Source organism: Bos grunniens, chromosome 9, assembly GCF_055505025.1.
Source record: "Bos grunniens cultivar Pamir isolate PY7600 chromosome 9, Bosgru_T2T1.0, whole genome shotgun sequence".
NCBI lineage: Eukaryota > Metazoa > Chordata > Mammalia > Artiodactyla > Bovidae > Bos > Bos grunniens.
In genome coordinates, this window is record NC_141173.1 from 44,562,207 (window position 1) to 44,581,237 (window position 19,031).

The following is a 19,031-nucleotide window of genomic DNA, read 5'->3' on the forward strand; positions in this document are numbered from 1 at the left end:
GGACTTTGGTTGAAAAAGATGTGCAAAGGTAGGTTCATCAATGGTAACAAATGCACTGGTGCAGGATATCATAGTGGAAGAAGTTGTGTGTGTGTGGAGACAGGGTATATGGGAACTTCCTGTTCAATCTGGGGTAAACCTAACACTTTTCTAAAACATATGAATTAAAAGTATATGTTTTCCCTGATTTTAAGTTTAGCATTTAATAACCTAAGGATATGAATTATATTTTTGAAAAAGAATCCATCGTTTTGATACACATAACATAGAGTCTATGCATAATATCAGTTCAGTTAGTTCAGTTGCCCAGTCTTGTCCGACTCTTTGCGACCCCATGAATCGCAGCACACCAGGCCTCCCTGTCCATCACCAACTCCTGGAGTGCACTCAGACTCACATCCATCGAGTCAGTGATGCCATCCAGCCATCTCATCCTCTGTCGTCCCCTTCTCCTCCTGCCTCCAATCCCTCCCAGCATCAGAGTCTTTTCCAATGAGTCAACTCTTCGCGTGAAGTGGCCAAAGTACTGGAGTTTCAGCTTTAGCATCATTCCTTCCAAAGAAATCCCAGGGCTGATCTCCTTTAGAATGGACTGGTTGGATCTCCTTGCAGTCCAAGGGACTCTCAAGAGTCTTCTCCAACACCACAGTTCAAAAGCATCAATTCTTCGGCGCTCAGCCTTCTTCACAGTCCAACTCTCACATCCATACGTGACCACAGGAAAAACCATAGCCTTGACTAGACGGACCTTTGTTGGCAAAGTAATGTCTCTGCTTTTGAATATGCTATCTAGGCTGGACATAACTTTCCTTCCAAGGAGTAAGCATCTTTTAATTTCATGGCTGCAGTCACCATCTGCAGTGATTTTGGAGCCCAGAAAAATAAAGTCTGGCACTGTTTCCACTGTTGCCCCATCTATTTCCCATAAAGTATGGTACCAGATGCCATGATCTTCGTTTTCTGAATGTTGAGCTTTAAGCCAACTTTTTCACATAATATAGTAACCATTAATAAACTATGAAACAAAATGCTTTAAAAAGTGCCACTGCAGTTATGACTTCTAATTCTAAACTTTTAAGACATTTTTCCCCCTTAACTATTCTTTTCACCTTGTCTTGCATTCTTGCTGAATCTTGGTGTAATATTCTGTTTCCCAGACTACATAGTAAGCAGTTCTAAGACAGAAGAAGAATTGTGACTGAAATTCCTGTGCTTTCCTTATAGTCGGGGGTGGGGGACGGGGGGAGAGGGCGTTTCCAGCAGAAAGAACAGGGTCAGGAAAGACACAGAATGTGAGGCAGAGGTCAGAGAGAGACCAGGGAGCCAGACAGGTGATGGGTGATGAAGCTGAAAACTGGATAAGGTTAGTCCAAGAGATTTGGATTTTATTCTGTAGGCAGTGAGGACTTGGTTTTCATAAAAAACAGGGCAGTGACACATTAGAACTGTGCTAAAGAAGATTATTCTGGCAGCAGATTGTAAAAAGGGTTGGTGCAGAGGAGGGGAGGCACAGCGTCTGATGGACATAAAGGCACCGGCTCCTGTTTATTTGGAGCTCACTATGTACCAAGCACTGTGATGAATGTTTTATGTGCATTATCCTACCTAATCTTCATAACAAGTCTATGAAGCAGGTGCTACCATTATTCTCATTCAACCATGAGGAAAACGGAGAAGTGAAGGCTTGGAGAAGTTACAAAAGAGTCAAATTCTTGGGCGTGTGACGTGTTGTACCACAAAGGCCTGCTGTCACTATCTTGAAATTACTTTTCTTAAAGAAGGGCCCTCATTTTCATTTTGCACTAGCCCTGTGGAATTTTGTAGCCATTATTAAATAATTTTGTCTAGGGCTATACAGGTAATAGATGTCAGACATGGGATTTAAGAGTGCAAGTCCTCAGCTATAGAGGTTCCCAGGTGGCACAGTGGTAAAGAATCCATCTGCCAATGCAGGAGATGCAAGAGATGCAGTTTTGATCCCTTGGAGTGGGAAATGACAACCCACTCCAGTATTCTTGCCTGGAAAATTCCATGGGCAGAGGAGCCTAAAGGGCTACAGTCTGTGGGGTCAAAAAGAATCGGACACGACTGGGCATGCACGCAAGTCCTCAGCTATGCTATACTGCACTAGCTTATGATCCAAGAACAAAGAGAATGGATTTGAAGGAATTTTGTCAATACTGACAAAGTTTAGAGAGTGGTTTTTTTTTAATTAAAATAATTTTGTTGTGAAAACTTTTTAAGGATTTCACAAAACCTCTTGAGATAACCAGAAGTTCCCTATTGGGAAACAGTCTATTGCATCACTGAGGGTGCTGTTAACTGGCCTTGCTGGTAGGGGAGCTCTGAGCTTTGTATCAGGTTGATTGTGACACCTGGTGACAGCAACGTGTTATTGCAAGGATTTCTTTTTCTGTTTCAGGAATCAGGCAGTTTAGTCTGTTTTTGTTTTTTTTTTTTAAGACTTCCCCTTAAATTTTACACTTCCCAGACTATTTTTCTGTTTTTGAAAAAACAAATTGAAAAACTGCCTGCCTGACTTTCCCCAGTTTTTAATAAGAGCTGTTCATAGAAAAATATTCATATAGGAACCATCACATAATCTAATTTGAAGATTTTTTAAGAATAATGTTAATTGGGGGGACCAAAAATTAAAACACAAATGCATTCTAGTTATGAATGCATATATGTTTCCAAATAGTATTTGGCATGTGGTTTTTATTCACTCCTACATAATCTGTGTAGGTGAGTAGATAGAGAATACTAACTAGAATCATAGTCTTATAATATTTTCAAAAGAAACCCACATTTTACCTGCAGCAGTGTTAGAATTACATCTGGTACCAAATAGTTGACATGGTAGTCATAGGAAAACTGATCCAACTTGCAATTTTAAAGTATAAAAATATATTCATGTATTGAAATTTGAGGGGTTCCTTTGCTGTTGCTTAAGAGTTATTTTCACTTTACCAAGCACCTAATTATGTGAACTCAAGAAATGCTTAAATGACTGAATGAAAACTTGTCACAGTGAAGGGAAAGCTATCACTAAGGTTAAAGGAGTCTATCTGCCCAGTTCCTGGATTCATTTTAGAATGCCAGCTGAATGGACACAAATGGACTGCCTATGATTGCTGAGCTCTGAAAGTCGCACAGTAATATTTGAATCCTCCAAACTTCTCTCACCTCATAGGAGCAAATATTATACAGTGATACTTTCCCAACTTCCAAGCATGTGTCTTTAGAATTTTCTAAAGGTAAAAACTTAGATGCTGAAGCTGAAGCTCCAACACATTGGCTACCTGATGTGTAGAGCCAACTCATTGAAAAAGACCCTGAAGCAAGGAGAAGCGGGAAGCAGAGGATGAGATGGTTAGATAGCATCACTAACTCAATGGACATGAATTCAAGCAAACTCTGGGAAATAGTGAAAGACAGGGAAGCCTGGTGTGTTGCAGTCCATGGGGTCACAAAGAGTTGGACACAGCTTAGCAAGTGAACAACAACAAAAACTTAGAACCATAAATATGATCAGCTACTGCTGCTGCTAAGTCGCTTCAGTCGTGTCCGACTCTGTGCGACCCCATAGACGGCAGCCCACCAGGCTCCCCTGTCCCTGGGATTCTCCAGGCAAGAACACTGGAGTGGGTTGTCATTTCCTTTTCCAATGCATGAAAGTGAAAAGTGAAAGTGAAGTCGCTCAGTCGTGTCCAACTCTTAGCGACCCCATGGACTGCAGCCCTCCAGGCTCCTCTGTCCATGGGATTTTCCAGGCGAGAGTACTAGAGTGGGTTGCCATTGCCTTCTCCGAAATATGATCACAATGTGTGTTAAATTATTCAATCTAATGCATTCTGGCCTGGTTGTTTTGGTCTTTTGCTCAACATGAATATTTATGTTCAACTGAGGCAGGCAGTGCCTTAGAAACATGACGAGTTACAGAGGAGTATTAAGCTCCACCACCTTCAGCATCTAGGTAGGTAATCCAAAGTCTAAATAAGTGATAGCATGGGGACAGTGGGACACTGGACAGGTCACTCCCGGCCTGAAAGGGGGCAACTATAGCTCCACTCTAGCACTCGGGTGCCATGTGAGAATGTGGGCCCAGAGTTGTCAGATTTCAGAAGCCAGAAATCCAAATTTTTGAAACCCTAACCATTTTTTTTTTAAATTTAAGAAACATTTTAGGGGCCTTCATGGTGGTCTGGTGGCTAAGACACTACATTCCCAGTGAAGGGGGCCTGGTTTGGATCCCTGGTCAGGGAACTAGATCCCACATGCTAAAACTAAGACTATATAAATAAATAACTTTTTTATATATATATAAAGAAATATTGTCAGGGGAAGAGTGGCTATCTGCCACTCTTCCTTACTGACCAAGATTAATTTGATCATGTGTAACTGTTAGGTTTTTTTTTCCATAGATAAACATAGCTACTAAAGAAATTGAGGCTGGTGAGGATTAATCATTTCCCATAATCTGGATATGGGATTATAATGAAAGTCAATTTTAGATCAGATTCCAGTGCACCCACAGACACTTATTAATACAACCTGCTGTATAAGCTATGTAAGATCCCAACTCTCTGCCCTTTACAGTGCTCTCAGTATTTTGTTCCAAAAAATCTTATCTTGAGGCAGCTTTAACATCTTTCCTGTGGCTGAATTCTATAATCTCTATAGAAGACAAAATCAAGCTGCAGGGATCAAGCTGCAGGCTTCATGGATTCCCACACTTTGTTCCTTCAAGGGTGGCAAGAATCTCTAAAATGTTTTAGTCAATCCACATATCTTAAATATTGCTAATTTCATAAATGAGGTCTAATTTCTAACATTTATCCTACTTTTGAGAAGCCAAAAATAAAAACCTATTTCTGACATCACTATGCTAATTAGCAAGCCATGTGGTATGGATCAGGAGAGTGGAGGGATGACAGATGTTCTTGACAACAGCTGCTTCTGGAGTGTGGTCTTTCTGACCTTGACACCTCTGGAGTATGGCATTCTCAGTTTGGCCAACAATAAACGAAGCTTAAACTAGCATATGCATAGCATCACAGTGTGTATCCCAAAGCAGGTTAGAGTACATCATGATGTCAAATTAGTGGTCCAGTTCCCACCTGTGGGACTCATTTGCAGCTGTTCATAGATGCAGATTCATATTCATCCCTGCTTTCTAGGAGTTTCCATTGTAGCACCAGCTGAGGGGTATTGCTTGAGTAAAGATTAAAGGTTGGAAGAACAGACATGTGATTGCGTTCTGGGAATACACAGCAGAGATAGAGACCGTACGGAAGAAGCAACAGTGCCTTCTGCAAGCAGACTACACAGCTGGCACCAAGACAGGAGGGAGCAGTGATGGAGACCCTGATTCACAGGCCACTGTGGGACTCCCACTCCACTAACAACAGAGTATCTCAATCTCTTTCAGCTTTCTTTGTTGATCATTTGGAGATTGACAAAGTAATAAAGGAAATCACTTTCTACCTAAACTCTAGGCTATGAGAAAGAATTTAGTTCCTAAGGGGAAAGTGATGGGAATCATAGAAGAAAGCTCATGTTCAGCTTATTTTACTTCCACATTTACTGAATGCCAGGCATTGTGCTGATATTAGGGATTTAAAAAAAAAAAATTGAGGAAATGTTGAAGCACACCTAACCTAGATTGAGTGGATCAGAGAAAACTTTCTATCACCTGAACTGTCTTATGCAATGCGTGGTATATTTGAAGTGGGGAAAAGGGATACAACAATGCGTCTGGGGGGGGACAGCATTTTAGGCAGCAGGCACAGTGGGAACACAAACATGTTAGCCTGAGTGCAAAGAACTGCAAGACTTTGATACCACTGTAATTTAAAGTGCTTGGCAGGGAACATTAGGAAATGAGGCTAGAAAAAAGGGAAAAGCCAGTCATAGAGGGCCTCGTTGATCATGCTGAGAAACTAGAAATCTGTTCAGAAGGAATGAGTGAGGCATCTGAATTATATGGCAAGAATTCATTTCAGAGAATCTACTCTGGTTGAAATCTAAATCAAAGATAGTTGGCTCCTGGGGCAAACGGAGCAAGACTGGCAGCATGGAGACCAGTTAGCAGGCTAGCCCAATAGTGTAGGTAAGAAGTGATGATGGTTGAAGGAAGGATTTCAGTAGCATGGGAGACTGGTTGAAGCATATTTATAGGCAGAAGGAAGAAACCAGTAGTGGGGGAAACTGGAAGACAGGTTAATTGGTTGGCATGCAATTAGAGGTATTAGAACTGAACTAGAAGAATCAAATTTGGGTTAACTAACTCGACAGAGGATGAGATGGTTAGATGTCATCATCAACTCAATGGACATAAGTTTGAGCTAACTCTGGGAGATAGTGAAGGACTGGGAAGCCTGGTGTGTGGCAGTCCCTGGGGTCACAAAGAGCTGGACACGATTTAGTGACTGAACAACAACAACTTATTAAACTAGTAGGCTGGAGAAGAAAGAGAGTAGATGGGAACTTGAGGTCACGATGTAATGGCACGTTAGAGTTCATGGGGTTAGTAGAGACACCTTAGAGTTCAGGAAGGCAGATTTAAGTAAATTTAGATCAAAGAAAGTTGTGATCCCACAACTTTGAATCCTACAAGTTGTAATGTATGCAAAAATAAAAGACTTTACAACTGCAAACTATTATAGTGAGAAGAAAATAAATCATATTGTTGACAGACTTCTGTGAGTCTCTCCTTTGAACCCAGAATTTTAAGAGGACTGTGTATTCCCCTTTGGTGAATGAAGGTTGACAAGTAATTCACACAAGTTTGCCTGAGAGTCACTCAGAATGCACTGAAGCTTGGGAGAAATGGTAAGGCTAACCAGAAAGGGCTCTTAAAAGTTATGTTCGTTGAAAAAAATAAAAAATAAAAACATGCAGGGCCACTGACCAAGAGGGAAGACACAATGTTAACAAATGGAAATGACAAAGAACAAATATAGAATTCTTCTTACGTCTAAATGTTTGCTCAGGGAGCATAATCGTGAGATGGGAAAAAGTCCAACAACTGGAGTTATCTAGAAGGGAGATATGTCATGTGAAGAGTGGCTGAAAGAACTGACAGTATTATACTGAGTGGGTTATGAGGTATGAGAGCTACCTTTACATAAGTGAAATGCTTATGGACAAAGGTTAGCTATGTATGTTGCAGGCTGTAAGTGGAGTAGAGGAGGCACAAGGGGAGGAAGGAAGTAACAGGGTCAAGTCTTAAACGTACAAGAAGCTGGATCTTAGTTCAATTTAATAGCTCTCCACCTATTAGGGTCCTCCAAACACAGTTTCTCCCCTCCCCCTCAACATTTTACCAGGAAAAATTTCAAGCATAACAGCAAAGTTGACAGGATTTTACAGTGAACACCCAAATACTAGATTCTACCATTCTACTACATAGATTCTACCATTAACATTTTATTATACTTGCATTATCAAATATGTATCCATCTATTCATCCCTCTATCCATTCATTAATCCACCTAATTTTTTTATACATTTCAGAGTAAACTCCATTTAGTTTTGGCTACCATTGGGAAGGAAGGGCAACTTTATCCTAAGAACTTTTTTACAGAGGCTAATGGTTGTCTGTTCAGGATGCATAGAGAGGATTTCTGCATTGATTATGTGGAGTGGACTGGACTGTGACTTTAAAATATTTTTGACTGCTACCAATATCAAGAAATGTATTTCACATTCCTATCCAGTGTATACCACATACATATTAAAATAAAAATTTCAGGAAACAATATTTACCTTAACATGTGTTGTTGTTTAGTCGATGTTCTGTCTGACTCTGCGACTCCATGAACTGCAGCACTTCAGGCTCCCTTGTCCTTCTCTATCTCCCTGAGTTTGCTCAAATTCATGAGTCCACCAAATGGACTCATGCCCATCGAGTTGGTGATACCATCTAACCATCTTATCCTCTGCCGTCCCCTTCTCCTTTTGCCTTCAGTCTTTCCCAGGGTCAGGGTCTTTTGCAGTGAGTTGGTTCTTCACTTCAGGTGGCCACAGCATTGGAGCTTCAGCATCAGTCCTTCCAATGAATATTCAGGGTTGATTTCCTTTAGGATTGACTGGTTTGATCTCCTTGATGTCCAAGGGACTCTCAAGAATCTTCCCCAGCACCACAATTTGAAAGCATCTATTCTTTGGTGCTCAACCTTCTTTATGGTCCAAGTCTCACATCCATACATGACTACTGAAAAAACCATAGCTTTGACTATTTTGGACTTTTGTTGGCAAAGCAATGTCTTAGCTTTTAAATATGCTGTATAGGTTTGTCAGTTTTCCTTCCAAGGAGCAAGTGTCTTTTAATTTCATGGTTGCAGTCACCATCCGCAGTGATTTGGGAGCCCAAGAAAACAAAATCTATCACTGCTGCCACTTTCCCCCCTTCTATTTGCCATAAAGTGATTGGACCAGATGCCATGATCTTAGTTTTTTCAATGTTGAGTTTTAAGCCAGCTTTTTCACTCTCCTTTTCCACCTTCATCAAGAGGCCCTTTAGTTCCTCTTCACTTTCTGCCATTAGAGAGGGATTATCTGCATATCTGAGGTTGTTGATATTCTCCAGGCAAACCTGATTCCAGTTAGTGATTCATCCAACCCAGCACTTCACATGATGTACTCTGTATAGAAGTTGAATAAGCTGGGTGACAATATACAAGCTTGTCACACTCCTTTCCCAATTTTGAACCAGTCAGTTGTTCCATATCTAGTTGTAACTGTCACTTCTTGACCTGCATACATGTGTGAAGCATGCCAATATTTTCTAATTTTTTTCCCTGAAAAGTGCTAGTCAGGACCCACAAAATTGATTTGATGACCCACCAATAAGTTGATTGAATTTTGAATAAGGTGTGATTTACCACTAATAAATCATTAGACTAAACAACAACCCCTAAGAAGATTCTTCTTTTTAAAAGTATCCTGTGGCTAATACTAGGATTTTCCTAATCTTTTCAATTATCAGGAACGATAAAGTAGTATTTACTCGGTATGCATAGTGTAATAATTTGAAGGAATGTGTAATTAAAAGACTAACGTTAAATGTCTGGTAAGGCTTCTAGATAGATCCAGTGCCAACAGCTTTTAAGAGTAAGTTCACTAATTGCTTGTTATTTTAACCAACAGGAAGACAAAGGTATATACAATTGGATGGATGCGAGGGCTTCAAATGCCTGTTAATTCATGCTGTGGCTCTGACAAAGTGAAGATGAGAAAACAGGAAAACACTTTGAAGATCAACGTTTTATTAATTTTACTGTGGGAAGCCAGGAGAGAGACGCCGCGATCAAGCTCCAGTGAGGCAGTGTCTCCGTATTTGTAAAAGTCTCTGCTCTCACAGAACTGTTATAACCTTCTTAAATACCAATGACTGCCAAAAGCACAGACAAGCCAAGAGATCACCTGTGAACTTGCCAGGGGGTTTGACCGCTCGGTCCGCGCATGCTCAAGTCTGGCTCCAGCCTCGGTGCAGGGTTGGGCCGAACTCGGAGGGCGGAGTGCGGGCCACGTGGGGTCTAGTGACGTCATCTCCGGGCGCCGAGGGTGACTGGACTTGCGGTGGGCTTCCAGGGCTCCGCGGCGCTGCGGGCCGTCTTTGCTGGATACCGGAGGGCGGAAGTGGAGCTGGGCTCTACTCCGACCTCCGCGCAGGTGTCTTCTGCGGCTGCGCGGGCTATCGGGACTCCCGGCTGGTGCATCTCGGCGAGATAGTGTGTTGGCCGCTCTCCTCCGCCCAGCGTCTTCACCTGTGCAGGAAGCCGGAGGAGAAGCCGGCGCTTCTAGTAGGGTATGTGTGTGTCTGTCACCCCAGTGTGAGGAAATGCCCGCAGGAAGAGGGTTGGGGAAGTGCCAAGTAGGTGTGGTAAAAAGGAGGGGCGTGTGCGTTGAGAGGAGCGCTCCCCCGGGCGGTGGTGGCGGGTGAAGGTGGTTCCTCCGAGGAAGGTGGCGTTGCCCAGGCGCCGCCCCCGGAGCCCTAGCGCCGGCTGGGAGGGTGTAGCCTGTGTGATCTCTGGAGGGAATACGTCCGTTCCTTTCTAAGGTAGGAAGCCTGGGTCTCATCAGAGGCTCTGGAGTTTAGTTCAGGACCTGCATTTTTCGTGGAGTAGTTATTTAGATCATAGATATTTCATAGGCAGTTCGATTCTATCCGAAATCGGTGGAGTTTTCCCCAGTTTATCTTCTCAAAGCATTCATTAAGTCTCATTTTAATAATATTTAGTGCCAAAAAATAAATTTCCCGTTGGCAAAGCACTTTCATATACTTTAATTATACTTTGGATTATTTTCAAGTCACATCTGAAATTGAGGAGCTTAGGGAAACTGGATTGGTTCTAGATTTTTCTGAAGGGTGTGGAGACACAACATGTTTTTAGCAAGAATCAGAACCCAGAGGCTGTCAAACGGCACTGGACTTCTCAAGTCTTCTAGAATTTACTTGATAAATTTCGGAGTTTTGGGGACTGTGTGTACAACTTGGGTCTGAACCGAATTATTTTGTGATTTCCATAAAGGGAGTTGTTGATTGAATTTTGAATTTGAAAGTAAATATGTTGGGCTGAGGGTAGTAGTTGAGGGAAATTTTAGGATTTTATATTGGATTTGAGCATGTTCTTTGGTCCATCATGGTATGCTGATTAAAATTGGGGAAAAACAAATAGAATGAGACTATATGGATAAGAGATTTTAGAGTAATGTACAAGCTTCAAGTGTAGATTCACTTTATTAATTTAACAGATACGAAGTGCCAGTTATGTGCCAGGCACTGAACAAAAAATAAACGAAGCAATAAACAGTGAAGAAGACAATAAAAATCGCTGCCATGATGAAGTTCACTTTGAGGTTTGGGGTGAGGAAACATTAATTTAAAAGTTAATTAAAGTATATGTGAAGTGGAGTGGTGAAAAGTGCTGTGGAGAAAAAATAATGAAGGGGAATGGGACATGCTGGTGTCATGTGTAGGAAGTTATAGTGGTGGCCTAAGAGAAGATGACATTTGAGCAGAAACCTAGTAATATTAAGGAAGGGTGCCATGTGGATGTAGTGGAAAAGACGATGAGAACAGCCAGAATCCCTGAGGCAGGAGCATATCAGCTAGTTTGGCTCCACCGGGGGAGCAAGTTGGAGAGAGAAGTAGATTAGCAGGTCAGAGTAGGTAGTTAATGTTAGTTGCTCAGTCTTGTGTCCGATTCTTTGCGACCCCATGAACTGTAGCCCACCAGGCTCCTCTGTCCATGGGATTCTCCAGGCAAGAATACTGGAGTGGGTTGCCATTCCCTTCTCCAGGGGATCTTCCTGATCCAGAAATCGAACCCAGGTCTCCTGAACTGCAGGCAGATTCTTTACCTACTGAGCTACCAGGGAAGCCTCAGGTCATATAAGGGCCTGGTAAGAGTTTTTTTGTTTGTTTGTTTTTGAACACTTATAGTTTTTACTTTGAATGAATTGGTCTAGTTTTGAGTGGCTTCCCAGGTGACTCAGTGGTAAAAAATCCACCTGCAATGAGGATCTCTGGATCAGGAAGATCCCCTGGACAAGGGAATGTCTACCCATTCCAGTATTGTTGCCTGGAGAATTCCAAGGACAGAGGAGCCTGGAGGGCTACAGTCCATGGGGTTGTGAATGAGTCAGATATGACTGAGGGACTAAACAACAAGAGTTTTGAATAAAGGAGTGAACTCATCTGACTTGTGTTTTAAATTTTTTTTTCTGATTATGTTGTTATTTCTCTGCAGCAAGTTGCAGAAATATTGAGACCTCTGTTGGTAGACTGTGGCATTTATCTGAGTTAAAGGTCACAGTGACTTGGATCAGTGTGGTAGTAGTGGAGGTGAGAAATAACTAGGTTCTAGACTGATGTCTAAGCTAGAGCTGGTCAGCTGTGAAGAGGGGTCATGGTTGGCTCCCAGATTTAAGGCCTGAGCAACTAAAGAATGGAGTTACCACTTAGTAGTTTGGGGAAGACCACAGAGTACTAGGAAGAGGAGAGAGGGAGATCTGAAATCATTTTCTGTTTTGCACTTGCTAAATTTCCAAATGAAATGCCAATATACAGTAGTATATGTGGAACTAGAGTTCAGAAGAGAAGTCTAGGTTGAAGATGTGAATGTGGGAATTGTTAATGTGTAAATGATATTTAAAACCCTAAGAGATCTCCAAAGGCAGGGTTCAAGGACTTCAGGACATTTCAACATTTGGAGGTTGGGGCGAGTTACAGACTATATCCCCCAGGGTGGGGGTGCGCCTGTTCCTTAAAACCCCTATTCAAAAATGGTGATCCTTAGTAACCAGATAGAAGGAAATAGTTAAAAAGCCAAGTCATTAGCTGAGAGAGAGTAAGGAAGGAGATGTGAAAATTTGAGAAGAGAGAGTTGATCTGGGACAGCAGAAGAATAAATGGACTAGGGAAACATGAGAACACTGGGCAGTACTCAGAGCCCACTTTTGAATTTAAAGGGAGACCAGCCAACATATTTTTAGATGTTTACAAATTTACTAGTAGTAGGTATTTGATATTTTAAGTAATTTGTGGATAGTTGGGGATTTTGTCAGCAAAAAAACAGCTTTAGGTAGTAGGTTAGCAGCTCTTGGTTTGTAGCCTAAAAGGGACTGTTAATTGTGCATTACATTCTTATCATACTCACTATACTGTTTGCTAAGTGTTTTTCGTTGGACACACCTACCATTTTTCCAGGCTGAGAATTAGATGCAGAAAATACAGCAGCAGTCGGGTAGTAGTCATTGCCCTAAAGAAGCTTATTTCTAGTAGATTGTATCATGGTTTGAGATTTCATTTTCTTCGAAAATGTTGCCTTCAAGTTGGATGCGTGGTTTGATATCATTGTGTATGTATGAGAGGGAAAAACATTTTTCTAAAATAATAAAATTCACTGAATTTAAAGTGTGATTGTACCAATTTAGCAAGAGTTTAGGTGGAGAAGTTTCTTCAGTAGCTAGTGTAACCTTGGGGTTTATGTATTTTCTTTATTTATATATTTTCCGGTGTTTAACAAAAATTCCAGAACCAACTATGTGCTAATTGTGCTACCCTCCCTGATACAAAGGTATATATGACTCAATTTCTGCTGTCAAGGAACTCACTGTTCAGTTTTGGGAGGGGCAAGAGTCAGATAAGATAAACATAACTGCAGTGCACTGTTATACCATATAACAATAAAGATAAATAATAAGTAATTAGATTGTAGTTTGCTTAGTGGAAGGCGTCCCAAGAAACTGATGTTAGGTTCACTCTTAAAAGAGGATTAAGAATTGGCCAAGAGAAGGGGCAAAGGGTATGCAAGCAGAGCGGCCATGGAATTAAATACGTATTCCATTCTTCCTGTTGTTGGTTACTAGGTGCTAAACACAGAGCAACCTGTGACATTAGAATTATCTTCAGTTTACAGATAGGAGGTTTGGAGATGTCAGGTTTGTTGTCCAAGGACTCACAGCTTATATGAGGAAGTCAGGGTTGAAACCCATGTCAGTCCAGTTTCAAAACCTCTTAATTACCTTACTCTATTACCTACTGTAAGCATTTAAATCTTTTCAGTCCTTGTCTTTATCCCAGTTTTTTTTTTTACCAACTTCTATTCTTCACTGGAAAAGCCTCCTATCTGTTTTCAAACCACTGCTACCAGTCTAGGTCAGGCACTCATTATTATATGCCTTGGTTGTGGACATTGCTTCCTGGCTATCCTTTCTCTGACTCAGATCTCCTTTTGTGCACTGCCATCAGATTTGTTGTTGTTGTTCATTTGCTAAGTCATGTCCTACTCTTTGCAGCCCCACGAACTGCAGCATGCCAGGCTTCCCTGTCCTTCACTATTTCCCTGAGTTTGCTCAAACTCTCATCCATTGAGTCAGTGATGTCATCCAATCATCTCATCCTCTGTCACTTCCGTTTCCTCTCACCCTCAATCTTTCCCAGCATCAGGGTCTTTTCTTGCCATCAGGTGGTCAAAGTATTGGAACTTCAGCTTCAGCATCAGTTTTTCCAATGAATATTCAGGGTTGATTTCCTTTAGGATTGACTGGTTTGATCTCCTTGCAGTCCAAGGGACTCTTGTGAGTCTTCTCTAGCACTGCAGTTCGAAAGCATCAGTTCTTCGGCTCTCAACACTTTTTATGGTACAACTGTCACATCCGTACATGACTAATGGAAAAGCCATAGTTCTGACTATACCAGATAATTGTTTTTATTTCACCATGATAGAACCTCACAGCTTGTTGGATAAAATTGAAAACCTACAGTTATCTATTTGGTATACTTCATGATCTGGTTACATTATATATTTATAAATTTGACATTAAAGGAATAATAATTGCTTTTATGTCTCAGCACTTACTGTGTCCAGTACCATGTCACATACTTTATAGATTTTTTTCTCTAGAACAACCCTGGTAACTTTTACAGTTAAGGAAATTGAGACTTAGTGAAGTAAAGTGACTTGCTTAAAATCATGTGTGGTAGTAGACCATGTCACAGTGTCAGCTCTTTCATTGTCTACTACTGTTCCCAATATGTTTCCTAAAATGTTGGCTCATATATTGCTCCTGCCACTTCCTGTCTTTGCTAATGCTATATTGCCCTGCTTGGATTATTTGTCTTCTTTTCTTCTGTCCATATTTTACCCAGTCTTCAAGTTCAGTATCTTTTAAAATTCTTCCCTGAACATGGTAAGTTCTGTTAATATTTAACTGCTTCCCCTCCTCCCTATGAAAGCACTCACAAAGTAACATTTAATTATAACCATGGACATATTGGAGTTGAAAGGGATGTTTGGCAATTAATATGGTATGGTGGAAAGAGTACCAGATTGAAAATCCTGCTGCAGTGGAAAAGTAAAGGTGCAGTGAGGTTCTGCCTGATTCATGCATAGAAGAAAGGCTGTTTTGAGCAGATTCCTGAAGGCTGTCCAAGTCGAAGACAAGGTGAGGAAGGGTACTTTAGGATTAGGAACCACCAGCATGAGCACAGCTATGGAAAGTACACGAAAGTGCATGGTATGTTTAGCAGATTTGTAAATAGTACCTTCTGGGCAATGCCTGTAGGGGCTTCCCTGGTGGCTCAGACAGTAAAGAATCTGCCTGCAATGCAGGAGACTCGGGTCCTGTCCCTGGGTCTGGAAGATCCTTTGGAGAATGGAATGGCTCCCCAGTCCAGTATTCTTGCCTGGAGAATCCCCATGGACAGAGGAGCCTGGCGGGCTACAATCCATTGGGTTGCAGAGTCAAATATGCCTGAGGTTTTTAAAAAATGAACACCACCATCGTCATTGTCATCATCATCGTGAAGCCCTCATCATCTGCCACAGAGCTGGGTGTATCAAATGGTCAAATTGTGACTCTTATCGTGAGTGTTACTAGCAGTGCTCAGTGCATAATTTTTGGTTGTATTTTCCTTTACTAATTCCAGTTTACACTAGATAATGCTTTTGATTATTCTAAGTTCTTGAAGTTTTTGACTTTTAAACATTTTTTGAGACAAGCTCTTGCTGGTTCTATAAATTATGATGACAGATACATCTTATACTACTAGTACTGTGCTACAGGCATTATTGTAAGTATTCTACATGTATGAATTTAATTTTCATATCTCTCTTACATGGTCAGTGCTATTATTCCCATTTTATAGATGAGAAAACTGAGACAAAAGTTACAGGTGAAGAGTTCACTTTAGATAAGCAGTATACTTTTTTGGGGCTTGAGAGAATGTTGCAAGTATAGTTTTACTTTGGCTGTGGTTTGTTATTTGTATATGTAATTTTGAAATGGTTACTTCTGTGATCTTTTTAAATAAATAATGGCTTCACATTTGGAATTTGTTGTACTGATTTTTGCATTCATTCTAAAGAATGCCATCATGTAGTTTTTTGAAGTGAATAATCGTTAACGGCATTCTTGATTTCCTATAATCTTTGTTTTGGAGCAGGTACGTTTATTCTTACAAGGATCAGACCAACGCTCTTCATTTTATTTTCAGTTTGGCTTTGGCTGAAAATAATTTAGCCTATATGTACTGCTTTCATCACTGGAAGAATGACAGATGACAAAGATGTGCTTCGAGATGTGTGGTTTGGACGAATTCCAACTTGCTTCACCCTGTATCAGGATGAGATAACTGAACGCGAGGCAGAGCCATACTATGTAAGTATGCTGGTGGTGGCAAGTGGGATGTCGGGACTTTGTCCATTTCTGTAGAGAAAGCTCTTAAGAACCAGGAGGCTGGTTTTCAACTCTTTGTATACAATTAATATGTGCTTATTATGGAAAAAAAATTAGGAGACACAGACCTGTGAAAAGAAGGAAGTAAGAATCGCCTCTAATCCTAGTGCTCAGAGGATAAAAGCACTGCTGACATGTTGATACGGGACCGTCTTGACTTTATTTTTCTTACACATCTATAGTATATGATAATGAATCATAAGTTATGTGTGGTTTTTTAACAGGAAGCTATTTTGAAAATGATAGGTTCAGATTTGGTTCTTTTGTATTCAAAGCAACTATTTAAATTTTTTTGATAGCTGAAATGAACATATGAATGCGGGTGTATCTTCATATGTTCATGATTTAATATAGATAAAAAGAAATATATTGTTTAATAACATAAATTGTTGCATGTAGGCTTGTGGATTGGAGTTAGTGTATTATCTGTTCTAAAAAGAGAGTATCAGTTATCTTTTGATTTTAGTCTGCTTTTCTTTTTTCTTTTTAATTCCCAATATGATCCAAACATAAGCATCTGTCAGTCAGAGATAATAGCATCTTGCCTTTTTACTAAACAGTCCCTAGTAGGCAAAGACATTCTCAGTTACTGTCATTTTAGTTTTTCCTTTGTGTCTCAGGTACACAGGCTTCCCAGGTGGTGCCAGTGGTAAAGAACCCACCTGCCAATGCAGGAGACATGAGACATGGGTTTGATTCCTGGGTCGGGAAGATCCCCTGGAGAAGTACATGGCAACCCACTCCAGTACTCTTGCCTGGAGAAGCCCGTGGACAGAGGAGCCTGGTGGGCTGCAGTCCATGGGGTTGCGAAGAGTCGGCCACGACTGAAACGACTTAGTATGCATGCACATGTAGTAGTATTTACTCAGGAAGATCTGGAGAAGTGAAACACGTCTGTGCTGCTGGACTGTCTCTTGTTTCACTTCAGTTGAGCTCGCCCTTGGCTTTCTCCCCTGTGTGCTGGTGAGGCAGCACTCGTCCCCTACCTGCCCCAGCTGGGGATAGTCAGATGGCTGGAGGAAGCTCCTGTAGGGGCCCGTCCTCTGACTTGTTGGATACAGGAACTGTTTTGTTTTTCTCTGTGCGTCCTTGAATCTGGAATATGTCACACAAATGGTAGATACTCAGTGCATGAAAGTCTCTCCACCCCCATATTGGGGGTTTGTTTAAATTCTCTGGGTTTTCTTAATGATAATTTCAGAGAAATTGGGTAGTCTTTTGTACTTTTTCAGATAATCATAACTGATTATATAAATTTGAATCATTTTTACTTTGGAAACTCAGCAATTTTCCATCTTTAGAAAAACTTCCATGGTTAAAATGAAAAGTGATCATAGTTTATTTTTAGAGACATTTCATTTGTTAGATGTATTTTTACTCTTCTCCCTCAGTAGTTTGGGTTAGGATATCATTTAAGTTTGTTTCCAAACTAGCTTTTGCTATTTTAATGAAAACTTTTAACCTTGGGCAGCTTTCTAATAGTACTTACACAGAGGAGTGTATGTGTGTCCAGTTGGTCAAAGTAGTGAAAGCTAAGAGATACATGATTTAAGACTGTTTACTTTTAAATCAGAATATGATGTTTGACACATTTTCTGCACTTAAAAAAAGCAAGTAAAGAATATAATATTTTTCCTTCCTTATTTATAAATCTGTTTTAAATATGAAAAGACCATTGTGAGAACTAGAGGATAAGTTGTTTTTTGTTTCTAATCGAATTAAAAATGGTAAGTAATGAGATTAACTGTTGGAGGAAGATTGTTTTTAATACGAATTGATTTTATTTTTCCTTGAATTCTTCCTAATTCTTCACCCAAAAGAAACTTCATTGTGGTCATGTTTTTTCAGATTATTGGGTGACAGGCATATAATAAATATTAAAGAACTGAACTTTAAAACTATGCAGCATAATTCAGATTTTGCTCTTTAAATGCATGCATACTTAAGTGTGGAGAAGGAAATGGCAACTCACTCCAGTGTTCTTGCCTGGGAAATCCCATGGGCAGAGGAGCCTGGCAGGCTACCGTTCATGGGGTCACAAAGAGTCAGGTAAAGACTGAAGTGTAAGAAAGAAAAAGTGATTGTGTGAACACTCACCTAGAGCCAGACATCCTGGAATATGAAGTCAAGTGGACCTTAGGAAGCATCACTACAAACAAAGTTATTGGAGGTGATGGAATTCCAGTTGAGCTATTTCAAATCCTAAAAGATGATGCTGTGAAAGTGCTGCACTCAATATGCCAGCACATTTGGAAACCTCAGCAGTGGCCACAGGACTGGAAAAGGTCAGTTTTCATTCTAATCCCTAAGAAAGGCAGTGCCAAAGAATCCTCAAACTACCGCACAATTGCACTCATCTCACATACTAGTAAAGTAATGCTCAAAATTCTGCAAGCCAGGCTTCAACAGTACATGAACCATGAACTTCCAGTTGTTCAAGCTGGTTTTAGAAAAGGCAGAGGAAGCAGAGATCAAATTGCCAACATCCGTTGGATCATTGAAAAAGCAAGAGAGTTCCAGGAAAACATCTATTTCTGCTTTATTGACTATGCCAAAGCCTTTGACTGGGTGGGTCACAATAAACTGGAAAATTCTAAAAGAGATGGGAATACCAGACCACCTGACCTGCTCTTGAGAAATCTGTATGCAGGTTAGGAAGCAACAATTAGAACTGAACATGGAACAACAGACTGGTTCCAAATACAAAAAGGAGTACATCTAAGCTGTATATTGTCACCCTGCCTCTTGATGAAAGTGAAAGAGGAGAGTGAAAAAGTTGG

General features: G+C 40.6%; 1 protein-coding gene across 9 annotated transcripts in view; it reads left to right on the plus strand.

Annotated features, from left to right (window-relative positions):
- Nucleotides 1–9,559: 9,559 nt before the first annotated feature.
- The window catches only part of ATG5 (autophagy related 5), a 146,057-nt gene continuing 136,585 nt past the window's right edge, over nucleotides 9,560–19,031 (plus strand). For 6 of the 9 annotated variants that reach the window (XM_086317523.1, XM_086317527.1, XM_086317521.1 and 3 more), the window contains exons 1-2: nucleotides 9,560–9,814; nucleotides 16,010–16,173. In XM_086317523.1, coding sequence (XP_086173649.1) covers nucleotides 16,066–16,173 — 108 coding nt within the window. In that variant the 5' untranslated portion in view covers nucleotides 9,560–9,814; nucleotides 16,010–16,065. Of the gene's footprint in view, nucleotides 9,815–9,913; nucleotides 10,067–16,009; nucleotides 16,174–19,031 lie in introns of those variants that run through there. The other 3 variants (XM_086317522.1, XM_086317525.1, XM_086317528.1) reach the window with 2 other exon arrangements.